Source organism: Centropristis striata, chromosome 24, assembly GCF_030273125.1.
Source record: "Centropristis striata isolate RG_2023a ecotype Rhode Island chromosome 24, C.striata_1.0, whole genome shotgun sequence".
Lineage (NCBI taxonomy): Eukaryota > Metazoa > Chordata > Actinopteri > Perciformes > Serranidae > Centropristis > Centropristis striata.
In genome coordinates, this window is record NC_081540.1 from 22,635,752 (window position 1) to 22,649,730 (window position 13,979).

Genomic DNA, 13,979 nt, shown 5'->3' on the forward strand with positions numbered 1-13,979 from the left:
TGAGTGAGAACGAGCTCGGGAGAGTTTTTAAGGCCATGGGGTGTGCATCTTATTTAATAGACCTCTCCTCTCTAGTCCTGCTTTGTCCTAATGAAACAATAACGCTCCAGCCTGTCACCATCTGCTCATACCACTGCTCCGTCACCTCCTCCCTGCCTTTGGTCTCTCTTTCTAAATCTCTCCATTTCTCTCCACCTCCTTGTTTTCTTGTTATTCATGCACCACCAAACTGATGCAAATAATGCTCTTTGGCCAAATACCAGGCTGATATGATGGATGTGACCAAAGCTTGTCCTTCTTCTTCTTCTTGTAAATAAAGTCAGTGCTTCTTTGTAATTTAGAACTTCATGTAATTGGTTCATTTAAATTCCTTAACCCTTTATTGGGCGAAGAACTATATTTGGTAACTTCAGTGGATATCTAAACTGGGTCCCCATGTCTCTCTGTTTGGTCGTAGAACTACATGGATTTATTCCAGCTAATCAGCAAAGATCAGGCACCATGACATCTGACCAATCAGTGTGATCATAATATAATAATATTAACTTTATTGACCTGGACCTCCAATGTAAAAATGAAAAATTTAGAAAAAAAATTTAGTTATTCTTCAGTGACTTGTACCAGGAGAACTTGACTATGAAGGCGTATTAGGGCCAAGTATGAATAAAAATAAAAATACAAAATACAGAAAAAAAGTTGCAAATTTACTAGATTAAAGTGGCAAATCTACAAGAAAAAAAGTGAGGAAAAAAACAACTTTTTTCTCACAGATTAACCACTTTAAATCTCATAAATCTGTGCATTTTTTTCTCGTAGATTTGCCACTTTTATCTCGTCAACTTTCTTCTCAAAATGTTTTTTTTTTTTTACACATTCTGGCTGTATGGAATAACCTCCAATATTCTCTAGGGTTGAAATTTGGAATTTGCAAGTATTTCAGTGAGTGTCCTGTAAAGGGTTAAGAGTCTCGTATTGTAAAAAGTGAAATTGCCATGTCTTTTTTAAATTATGTTTAGGCTGTACATAAATATAGTAAAAAAAATATCAAACTGCTCAAACCACGAAGAAATGCAGCCTGTATTCAGAAACTGTGCCTTTAAACAAGCCATCAGGACTTCCGTAACGTTGTGATGTCACAACGTTACCACATATGGGTAAAAATAAGTGCCGCTACAATGGCATTACAGTCATTCCCCTGCGGAAATGGTGGTGCAAAGCCACTGAGTGCAGATACGAAAGACTCGGAAACAGTGAACAATAAGGGCAGACTGTGCTTTTTCTTAAAGAGACAGGAGCTAAATCGGAGCGTTTCAGACAGAGAGTCGATATAGGTATATTCATACGGATAATATGAGAAAAATAAAGTGTTTTTTGAACACTTAAGCATGTAAATATATTCTAGTAAAAAAACTAAATCCAAGTTTGCACCTCAAAATGAACATAATATATCCCCTTTAATAGCCTTTTACTTACATATAAATGAATAAGGCAGTGTTATTTAACCATTAATTATATGCACAGTTACTTTATTATATAACTTTTAGAACTGAATTTCAGAACTGAAGTTGCAGTCTTGGTTTTTCACATGAGATTTCTTGAGTTCAGCTTTTTTTTTTCCAATGGTATGAAGCGGGCTGGGGTCAATGGGGAAAAGGTAGTTTCACGCACTGTACATCAATCAGAATTCAGCAGCATTTGAGAGTAAATATGAGGCCTGTTGGCGATGGATGTTTTTTTTATACTGTAAATCAAATCTGATCAAAACGCAGAGTAGTAATGAAGCAGATAAGCTGAATTCTTGATTGTTGTTGATTTAGTGATACATGTTTAATGTATTCAAGACTTGTAGATAAGCTCTCAGAGGCTTTTTTTAGAAAGTGGTACCAAGGCACCTTTGCTATTCACGGCTCAATTATTTATCAGTTAAATATATTGAGTATTGGCTAAAATTCTCATCTCTGTCACTGCTTGTATATTTTTTAAATTATTTTCCATGGAATACTGTAGCATTTGCATTTGCAAATGACTCAAAGCTCATTTAGTGGCTGTTCTTGAGGTTGGATAATTGAATAATGAAGAAATTGTTGGAGTGCACTTGTATAGCACTTTTATCCAAATTGTTGAAAGTAGATAGGTCAAAGCAATGTCAATGGTAAAGAGTAGAAGTAGTTAATTATAAAAAATGAAATAGTTACAAATAGTTAGCTAAAAATAAATGTATTGGGTGAACAACTGATGTAGAAATTAGCTAAAGGTTATTGATAAATGATTGAAATAATTAGCTCAAAGTAACATCAATGGGTAATCAGTTGAAATAGTTAGCTAAAAGTAATGTTAGTGGGTAAAGAGTTGATGTAGTAAGCTAAACGTAATGGATAAACAACTGAAGTAGGTTGTTATAGTAATAATGTAGTAAAAATTGGTAAAATAGTTAGCTAAAAGTAACTTGAATTGAATTATGAATGAATTTTATTTTAGGACAGACAGTACAGAGCCGTTAAACATTGCAACATGAAACATGAGACATGAGAAGATGGTTGTACAAACAGGCTTAGCAGAGTTGTTATATTTCACCCGGCTGTCCGTGAAGAGACCTGGGTAGGCAAGATGTTTTTGTAAGATTAAAATGTCTTGTTATATTATTAAAATAGCAATTTTTGCTAAATTTAAAATGTTTTTTTGATATTATAAAACAGCGTTCAGTGGTTGGTTGGGCCGATGGTAGCGCCGGTGCAACTGGCCACTTGTGCAACTGTTTTTGTAAAATTTTCAATAATTATAAAATAGCAAATTTAGCGATGGTAGGTTGCGCCGACCTTACCGTTATGGTAGCGCCGGTGCAACTGGCCACTTGTAAGAGATTTTGCTAACTTCAAAATGCTTTTCGATAAAGTTGTTTAAAATTGTTATGCTATAAAATAGCAGATTTAGCTTTTTGATATTATAAAGAACTATAATTGGGTAAACGACTGAAGTAGCAGTTAGCTAAATGTAATTGATAAATGGGTGAAATAGTTAGCTAAATATAACGTTTATGTGTAAAACAATTGAAATAGTTAGCTAAAAGTGATGGCTAATTGGTTTAAATATTCAGCTTAAGTCTTTTAGTATTAGTTTAGATTAGTAGAAGTAGTCATAGTAGTCTTTCTCATAACATAAGAACAATTGCTGACCAAACCAAACTATATTGGCAATTCAATGGTATGAAAAAAATTAACAATATTCACTTTTATAAATTAATTATTCTATATATTGCATGTGATATACATATTGATAAAGTTGTACTTGAGTCCTTCTGACAGGACTGAAGAAAAATGCTAGTTAAATTTCTTGATTTTTTTGGGGAATAAAATGGAATCTATATATCTAACCAATATTGGGGGAAAAGGGGGTTATAAATATTTACATTGCTGCAACAACTACATCCAATGTTTTGTCCTCTCCTCTCTGGTCTGTGTAAAAATCCTGCAGTTTGGAAAAAAATATTCAGTGAAAATTTTGTGACAGGTGATAATACGTATAATGTTTTGTTTTTTTGTAAAATTTGGTAAAAAGACGACATTTCCGAGCATTAATGCCTTAATAAGCATTAATAATGGTTAAATATTTATAATAGGGCCGGGACTCGATTAAAAAAATTAATCTAATTAATTAGAGGCTTTGTAATGAGTTAATCGCAATTAATCGCATTTAAATCGCATTTTAATCGCATTTTAATCACATTTTAATCTACACAGATTTAAGAGATTTAAAGTGGCAAATCTGCATGAAAAAAGTTGCGGATTTACAGGAAAAAAGTGGGGGAAAAAACAGCTTTCCCCCCCCAGATTCAACACTTTAAATCTCATAAATCTACGCATTTTTTTCTCGTAGATTTGCCACTTTAATCTCCTTTTTTCTCAAATGTTTTTTTTTACACATTCTAGCAGTATGTATTATCCTCCAATATTCTCTAGGGTTGAAATTTGGAACAGACATGCCCACTTTATGCAAACCCCATGCAGTTATGCAAGGTAAATGTATTTCTATATTACATGATATACATATGGATAAAGTTGTGCTAGAGTTCTTCTGACAGGCCTGTATGAGAACTAAAGACCAAAAATGTCGAGCACCAGTGGACCAAATGACTAAAATGGAGGTTTCCGCCGCTGAGTCCTGCTCTCTCTGCTCCCTCCTGTCAACTCATTCACTTCCTCAGTATTTATCCCTCATCTTCGTTCCGCTGCCCGTCTGCTAACTCACTTCCTGCGGTGACATCTCAGCAGGCTAACGCTGCGCCTTCAGGCCGCGCCATAACAACCGCCATTAAACGACGTGTCATTGCCGAGCTGCGGGCAATGTCATTCATTGTGCCGGCCGGCCGGCCCGGCGGCCGACGGCTCGCTCCTATTGTGCTGATGGTTTTATATCACATTCAGTAAGTGCTTGTATGGCTGACCGACTGATATATGGGCTCATTATATTGTTTGATGGCCGTGGTTGAGCTGGGTGATTATGCCGCTGATAAACCGCAACGAATGAGGGAGCCGATAGGCTGATAGGCTCATTAAGACATGTATTGATCAGAAGCATTGACTTGTTGTGTGTGTGGATGTGTGTTTCCTGCTCCGCTATGTGCATTGTGGGTCCTGTTGTGTGTTTGATGTTGATATGAATCTGCATGTTTTGTCAATATTTGTGTACTGCACATGCATCTATCTGCATGTGTTACGAGTTTGTTTTCATTTCATTTTTTTCTTTTTATTAATTCTTCTTTTCGAACCGAAAAGATAAACAACATAAACTACAACAGCGTAGGCTAGATGTATATACATACACATACTCACATAGGCACCATAAGAGAGATATAAATAAATGCATATTGAATATTAAGTTAACTGGTTCTTATATCATTTTGGTCCGAAAAAAAGGGAGTAGGCTGAAGTAAAAAATACTTCTGTAGGCCTCTCCCCTGGTACTCAACACTTCAAATAAGAGATTTTCTCTATATTAACTGATTATTTTACCATTTATTTATTTATTCTCCTATTTAGCTATCTATTTACCTATTTATTTGTTCATCACATTGTTTATATTTTCTTTCCCGTTGTATTTTAGTTTTTATCCTGTCCTGCTGTCTTTAGTCTTTTAGTTTAATCCTGTCCTGTTGTCTTTTAGTCTTTTAGTTTTTATCCTGTCCTGTTGTCTTTAGTCTTTTAGTTTTTATCCTGTCCTGTTGTCTTTAGTCTTTTAGTTTTTATCCTGTCCTGTTGTCTTTTAGTCTTTTAGTTTTTATCCTGTCCTGTTGTCTTTAGTCTTTTCGTTTTTATCCTGTCCTGTTGTCTTTAGTCTTTTAGTTTTTATCCTGTCCTGCTGTCTTTTAGTTTTTTAGTTTTTATCCTGTCCTGTTGTCTTTAGTCTTTTCATTTTTATCCTGTCCTGTTGTCTTTTAGTCTTTTAGTTTTTATCCTGTCCTGTTATCTTTTAGTCTTTTAGTTTTTATCCTGTCCTGTTGTCTTTTAGTCTTTTAGTTTTTATCCTGTCCTGTTGTCTTTTAGTCTTTTAGTTTTTATCCTGTCCTGTTGTCTTTTAGTCTTTTAGTTTTTATCCTGTCCTGTTATCTTTTAGTCTTTTAGTTTTTATCCTGTCCTGTTGTCTTTTAGTCTTTTAGTTTTTATCCTGTCCTGTTGTCTTTTAGTCTTTTAGTTTTTATCCTGTCCTGTTGTCTTTTAGTCTTTTAGTTTTTATCCTGTCCTGTTATCTTTTAGTCTTTTAGTTTTTATCCTGTCCTGTTGTCTTTTAGTCTTTTAGTTTTTATCCTGTCCTGTTGTCTTGTCGTCTTTTAGTTTTTATCCTGTCCTGCTGTCTTTAGTCTTTTAGTTTTTATCCTGTCCTGTTGTCTTTTAGTTTTTTAGTTTTTATCCTGTCCTGTTGTCTTTTAGTACAAATACAGATGTGTATGTGAGGAGGGAGGGGTGGGTTTTGTCATTTTTATTGTCTGTTTTTATTCTTTTTTTTTGTAAAGCACTTTGTGTTGCATTCATATGTAAGAAAAGTGCTATATAAATAAAGTTTGATTTGATTAGATTTGATATATAGCCACTTAATGTCAAATAAATATGTATTATTTTGTATTATTTATCTAATTTCTTATCAGTCAACCATAGTATATCACACAAATTAGATCTGAGAATTTCTATTACTATTTATTCTTACTAACTAAAAATGATGGACACTACATACTGCCACAGTTCTGTGTGTGTGTGTGTGTGTGTGGCTGCTCTGTCTCTCTGGCTCAGATCTGTTCACTGCTCGGCTGCAGGTGCCAGCTCTGCTCTTTTATATTTAGTAGCCGATGCTTTGTTGAGCGGCTAGTGGCGAGGCGGGCGGGTGGCCGGCCAGCTGCTGGGACGCTGTTCAGTGTCAGCTGTTACTGGCAGTCAGGCAGCGCGGAGGAGGCTTGTCATAACCTTCAATTGGAATTGGTTTGTATGTGCACAGCTGGTGAGCTGCTACTCTTTGTCGTCTGTGATAGCAGCTGACACCAGACTGTGATTTGTTCAGCAGTGGTCCACATTGGTAACTGCCAGTTCCGACAGAACTTCACGTTCACCCCTGAATCATTTGTATTATTAACGCATGTGTGTGTATTCCAAAATCATGAATATCAGGTAGGGTTGTCACCTTACTAAAATGTTCAACTCGATACTCGATACCATTATCGATGCCACAAGGATAAAAAAAGACCCCAAAATTTAACAGAAATGTTTTTTATTAACTAGAAAAATGCAAGATGTTAAAATTAACAGAACCACAGGTTAAATATTTATAATAGGGCCGGGACTCGATTAAAAAAATTAATCTGAATTAATCGCATTTTAATCGCATTTTAATCGCGTTTTAATCGCGTTTTAATCGCGTTTTAATCGCATTTTAATCTACAAGAAAAAAAGTCACAGAATTAAGAGATTTAAAGTGGCAAATCTGCACGAAAAAAGGCGCGGATTTACAGGAAAAAAGTGGGGGGAAAAGCAGCTTTTCCCCCCCAGATTCAACACTTTAAATCTCATAAATCTACAAAAAAATTTCTCGTATATTTGCCACTTTAATCTTGTAAACTTTTTTCTTAAATGTTTTTTTTTTTACACATTCTGGCAGTATGTAATATCCACCAATATTCTCTGGAATTTGGAATTTGCAAGTATTTCAATGAGTGCCCTATTAAGGGTTAAAGTGGTGAATCTGGGAGAAAAAAGTTGCTTTTTTCCCCACTTTTTTCTCGTAAATCTGCGACTTTTTTTCGCGCAGATTTGCCACTTTAAATCTCTTAAATCTTTGACTTTTATTCTTGTAGATTTAACACTTTAATCTAGTAAATTTGCCACTTTTTTTCTCAAAAATGTACCTGAAGTTACCAAATATAGTTCTTTGCCTGATAAAGGGTTAAACAACTGCCTTAAATCAAGGACGCATTTATATTTAATACATTTTCTCAAATATATTAAGTAAAATGAAATGACTACAGAATAATTTATTACAGTGTAACGTATCCGGATACAACGTTTTAGTATCGATACTTTTTTGAGTGTGGATATTTTTGACAACCCTCCTATCAGGACACGGCAGTCACTGTTTTTGGCTGCTTATTTATTTGCTCCAAATAAACCTTGATATTCACCTTGCACTTCTCTTTCCAAGACTCGCTTTTTACTTATTATTTTAAAAGAAACGCTCTCACCCCGCTGCACTCTGTTAAGAAATGTTTTTAGCATTCCGAGTGCCAAGGGCAACAGGTTACAAATATTATGACTTGAAGCAAAAGAAAAGCATGCTTCAGGTTTCTGCAACAAAAGCAGCAAGCCTGGAGAAATGCTTTTTATGTTTTTTGGCACAGAGAGTGGGTTAACTAGTCTTAACACGTGTTGTGTGTTTTGCTAGCTGGTGGAGCCCCTGACCCCCAGCGGAACAGCCCCCAACCAGGCTCAGCTGCGGATCCTGAAGGAGACGGAGCTGAAGAGGGTGAAGATCCTCGGTTCTGGAGCTTTTGGAACCGTCTACAAGGTCAGTGTTTGTATCTTTATTCACATGTCGGTGTGTACATAATTCACTTTTTATTCATTCAAATGTGGGGGCTTATCTTTATAAATCAAACACCACACAGAAAAAAAGGGATGTGTCAAAAAACAACACACATGTTGATTGTGTTGATATCATTTTGACACATGTTGTGTAGGTTTTAGCACACAATGTGTTATTTTTCTTTTCTTTCTTCCCCATGCCTCTAGATAGATTGACACAATGCATGTGTCATCTGATTGGGCGAGAATAGTTTGTGTTTAATAAAAATAAAAAAATTTATAAAAATTAGGGCCGGGACTCAATTAATCAATTAAGTAATTAATTAATCTAAATTAATCGCATTTTAATCGCATATAAATATTTGACCTGAGAACAGTGAGAAGTATTTTTTTCCACATGTATTTTTAGTAAACCATTGAATAATGACTGAATACATAAGCTGAAGCAACAAACATATTGTTTATTTTTGTTCAAGACCAACAGACCAGTGCAGTTTTTGCCATCAAGTGTAGCAATAGCATATTTATAAATATAGAACATTTCATAAATCCAGGTAGCCTATAGGTAGGTAGACCTTCTGTAAACTAGAATACTTTGGTTTTTGAAGTAAAACACAATCCACGCTAGCTAGCACACTAGCCGCTAGCTGCTATATGTTTAGCATTGAGGTGATACTTGAGGCTGGATGTGCTGCTATGGTGATATGTGAATTCCTTGTTGCCTAGCAACACAACCATGCTCTTATGGACGCTTCCATCCGTTGGTTTTTAGTAACTAAATGTCCCATCATCCACGGGGCCAACCAAAGGTCTCATCAGCTTCTTCCTTCATGTTCACTGTGGTTTGTTGTTGTCTCAACTCATCAACGCTAGTTGGTGCTCCAGTATAATCGCTCCTCCTGAAACTCATCCAGGGAGAAACGTTCCGCCAGGCAAAAATAAGTGCGATTGAAATGCGTCAACTTTTTTAACGGGTTAATTTTTGTGCAATTAATTCATCTTAAGTCCCGGCCCTAATAAAAATGTATATGATAGTACATGAAAAAGCCTTAAAAAGAATAAAATATAATATTTATATATTAAATGAATATATAGGCCTGTGAATATATCCAGTTTAAAAGTTTAACGGCCATTTTTTTGTCATCCAATGGATTCGGATATGGACATGGTTAACACATTAAGTAGTTTTTATACTTTATTGTTTTTTAATGATAATATTTGCCATTTATAAATGATTTAGCTAGTTAAAAAATATATATTTACCATTCTAAATGGCCTATATACGGTTTGTAAATGATGATTGAACATGAATAAACTGATAAATAAATCTGTTTACCATTTATAAATGTTGGTTATTGTAAAGTGTTCCCCATGTGTCATTTTGAACACATCTCTTTTTGCAGTGCAGTGACTCAGCTGGATGCTAATGAATACTATCAAGTGAAAAGTTCCTTCTAATGCCCTCTCACGAGTCATACAAGCCCTCTGACAACCTAAACAATAAGAATAAACATTTCCCTTTGTACCAGTGTTTCCTGACAGACATGAGCCTAGGGCGGCTCAAGGACCTGGAACGGAAACTGCTGTTTGCTTGCCAACTTCCCTGCCCTTGGCAAAAATTATTCATACCACCCTGAAACTCGCAAACTCATTGAATAAATACTGCGTTTCCCTACCACCAGCTTTAAATTCCTCTCAATTACAGTATTGATGGGCCTATTTGATTTAATAGCTATATTTTACTGCAATTAATCTGCATACATAGTGTTGCAACAATTTATAGACATATTATGATCCGGAGCTCTTTGCTTGGAGCAAGTGGGTTCATAGAAATGTTTTTTTACACCATGAACCCCAAGCAGTCCCAGAGTTTTTTCTTTTGTTTTGTTGCTCCTGTCACAGTTAACTTACTGTGGCTTTGTTTTTCATTGCAATATATAAGTCTCTCTCTATATATATATATAAGTCTCCTCTATGGAAACAGTACAATCATAGCTGGAAGTAGTAGTATGCAGAACGACACGGTTAAAATGCCATAAAATCCTAAAAAAAATAAAAAATACTATCCTAAATAGTAAATAAAGCCTAGTAAATGAAGCAAAATGCAAGTTAAATTTCTTGTAAATTTTTTTTTGTTTCAACAATTTTTATTGATTTTTAACAGTGAAATTACAGACACACAAATAATAATGATATAATAATAATATATATAAAAAATAAAAAACCTTGGATATCTCCTTGCATATATATATATATATATATATATATATAAACATATATATATATATATATATAAAAACAGAAAAAAATATTAAATAATCAAAATACAATAAAATAAACAAATAAAATGAAAAAGTTAATTTATTGGGTTTTTTTTAGAATAAAATGGAATCTATGTTACCAATGTTGGGAAAAACGAGGATTGTAGTAGTATTTACATTGTTGCAACAACTACATCCAATGGTTTGTCCTCTCCTCTCTGGTCTGTGTAAACACCCTGCAGTTCGGAAAAATATTCAGTGAAAATTCTGTGACTGGCGATAATAAAATGTTTTGGGTTTTTTTGTAAAATTTGGTAAAAAGACGACATTTCCGAGCATTAATTAACAGTGTAAATTTTTGCAAGGGAAAACTAAATATATGTGAATGTTTTCAATGGACAACCACAAGTCTCTCCTTAACAGACATGATCACTTTATGCAAACCCCATGCAGTTATGCAAGTTAAATTTCTTGATTTTTTTTATTTTTAGTTGACAAAATTGGAATAAAATGGAATCTGTATGTTACCAATATTGGGAAAAATGGGGGTTGTAGTAGTATTTACATTGTTGCAACTACTACATCCAATGATTTGTCCTCTCCTCTCTGGTCTGTGTAAACATCCCACAGTTCTGAAAAAGTTCAGTGAAAATTTTCTGACTGTTGGTGATGTAATGTTTTTAAGCGATTTGGCAAGTGCACATGTTTTATTTTGGTTAAAATTTGGTAAAAACGCCAACATTTCCAAGCTCTAATGCTACAGTAAACATACTGTTGTCAAATAAAACATTAAAATATCTTGTCTGTTTTTGGGATAGGGAAGTAACGCTCCAAGGTTGGTCTAAATTTACGGAAGGGAAAACTAAATATATATAAATGTTTTCCATGGTCTCTCCTTAACAGACATGCCCACTTTATGCAAACCCCATGCAGTTTGAGACAAAAAAACACACACAGTTCTTCTACTGAATTGCAGTTTTGTTATTAAGACCTATTGTATTTCAATACTTCTGCATACAGGGGTCCCTTAACAGTCTTGGATTTGCATGAATTGGACATCACTGAAAAGCTAAGACTCTTGCAGATTCAATGAGCCCAATTTATTCAGACTTAGTCCCTGTGTTAGAATGTCCTTGCAGTGAGAGCATTTATTGACATTTGTATATGTCAACTCAGTGAAAAAGGTGACATATTGACCTGCTGTGACCTCTAGATAAGAACAGCCTCGTAAAACTTTACAACCACAAACTAGACACCCAGAGCTTTCAGAAGATGTATGGCTTTCCCAGGTATATTGATCATTATTACAGTTTCTGGCTATGATAAGCAAAACATGACTTTCAAACCTCCTGGCAGGTTCAAAGGGATAATTTTAATTTGAGGTATGTCTGCAGGTTAGAGGATGTGGTTAAGCACAGGAAGTACTCATGGAAGTCATCGGGGCAGATCTGTGGGTGTTTGGGCATGTTTATTAAAACTGCATTTATGGTGATTACTTTCAGGGCATCTGGGTCCCAGAAGGTGAGACGGTGAAGATCCCCGTGGCTATTAAAATCCTCAACGAGACCACCGGTCCTAAAGCCAACGTGGAGTTCATGGACGTGAGTATTTATATCGCTACAGTTGTGTTCCTGTAAAGCCTTAGCCTTGTGGGAACGATGGCCGAGCTGGTCTCTTTGTGGGATAGTGACTGGGCAGTAAACTCTTCTGAGAGCAGCATCTCAGTCAGAGCTGTAATAAACTAAACTCCACTGTGCTGTACAGCCGGCCATGTATTGAACGAGAATTACCAAAAAAAGATACAAAATTATTTAAAAAAGACACAGAATGACCAAAAAAAGACATAAAATTATTTTAAAAAAGACACAGAATGACCAAAAAGGACACAGAATTACCAAAAAGACACAGAATGACCAAAAAGACACAGAATGACCAAAAAGGACACAGAATTACCAAAAAGACACAGAATGACCAAAAAGACACAGAATGACCAAAAAGGACACAGAATTACCCAAAAAAGACACAAAATTATATTTAAATAAAGACAGAATTACCAAAAAAGACACAAAATTATATTTAAATAAAGACAGAATTACCAAAAAAGACAAAAAATTATATTTAAAAAAAGACAGAATTACCAAAAAAGACACAAAATGACCAAAAAGACACAGAATTACCAAAAAAAGACATAAAATTATTTAAAAAAAGACACAGAATGACCAAAAAGGACACAGAATTACCAAAAAAAGACACAAAATGACCAAAAAGACACAGAATTACCAAAAAAGACACAAAATTATTTAAAAAGGAAAAAGAATTACCCAAAAAGGACACAAAATTATTTTAAAAAGACACAGAATTACCAAAAAGACACAGAATTACCAAAAAAAGACACAGAATTACCAAAAAGACACAGAATTACCAAAAAAAGACACAAAATGACCAAAAAGACAAAGAATTACCGAAAAAAGACACAAAATTATTTAAAAAAGTCACAGAATTACCAAAAAAAGACACAAAATTATTTAAAAAAGTCACAGAATTACCAAAAAAAGACACAAAATTATTTTAAAAAGGACACCGAATTACCAAAAAAAGACACAAAATTATTTAAGAAAGACACAGAATTACCAAAAAAAAGACACAAAATTATTTAAAAAAAGACACAGAATGACCAAAAAAGACACAGAATTACCAAAAAAAGACACAGAATTACCAAAAAGACACAGAATTACCAAAAAAAGACACAAAATGACCAAAAAGACAAAGAATTACCAAAAAAAGACACAAAATTATTTAAAAAAGTCACAGAATTACCAAAAAAAGACACAAAATTATTTTAAAAAGGACACCGAATTACCAAAAAAAGACACAAAATTATTTAAGAAAGACACAGAATTACCAAAAAAAAGACACAAAATTATTTAAAAAAAGACACAGAATGACCAAAAAAGACACAGAATTACCAAAAAAAGACACAAAATTATTTAAAAAAGACACATAATTACCAAAAAGGACTCAGAATTACCAAAAAAAAGACACAAAATTATTTTAAAAAAAGACACAGAATTACCAAAACAAGACACAAAATTATTTAAAAAAGACACATAATTACCAAAAAGGACACAGAATTTACCAAAAAAAGACACACAATTATATAAAAAAAAGACATAGAATGACCAAAAAGGACACAGAATTACCAAAAAAAAGACACAAAATTATTTTAAAAAAAGACACAGAATTACCAAAACAAGACACAAAATGACCAAAAAGGACACATAATTACCCAAAAAAGACACAAAATTATTTAAAAAAGACACAAAATGACCAAAAAGTACACAGAATTACCAAAAAAAGACACAAAATGACCAAAACGGACACATAATTACCCAAAAAAGACACAAAATTATTTAAAAAAGACACAAAATGACCAAAAAGTACACAGAATTACCAAAAAAAGACACAAAATGACCAAAAAGTACACAGAATTACCAAAAAAAGACACAAAATTATTTTAAAAAGACACAAAATGACCAAAAAGTACACAGAATTACCAAAAAAAAGACACAAAATGACCAAAAAGGACACATAATTACCCAAAAAAGACACAAAATTATTTAAAAAAGACACAAAATTTCAATTTGTGTCCACTTTGGCC

At 33.9% G+C, this 13,979-nt stretch overlaps 1 protein-coding gene across 3 annotated transcripts in view; it reads left to right on the top strand.

The window, feature by feature from the left end:
- Positions 1 to 13,979, top strand: part of LOC131962694 (receptor tyrosine-protein kinase erbB-4-like) — a 429,169-nt gene that overhangs the window by 341,653 nt on the left and 73,537 nt on the right. For all 3 annotated transcript variants that reach the window (XM_059327691.1, XM_059327690.1, XM_059327689.1), the window contains exons 18-19: positions 7,921 to 8,043; positions 11,824 to 11,922. In XM_059327691.1, the coding sequence (XP_059183674.1) occupies positions 7,921 to 8,043; positions 11,824 to 11,922 (222 nt within the window). The remainder of the gene's footprint in view (positions 1 to 7,920; positions 8,044 to 11,823; positions 11,923 to 13,979) is intronic.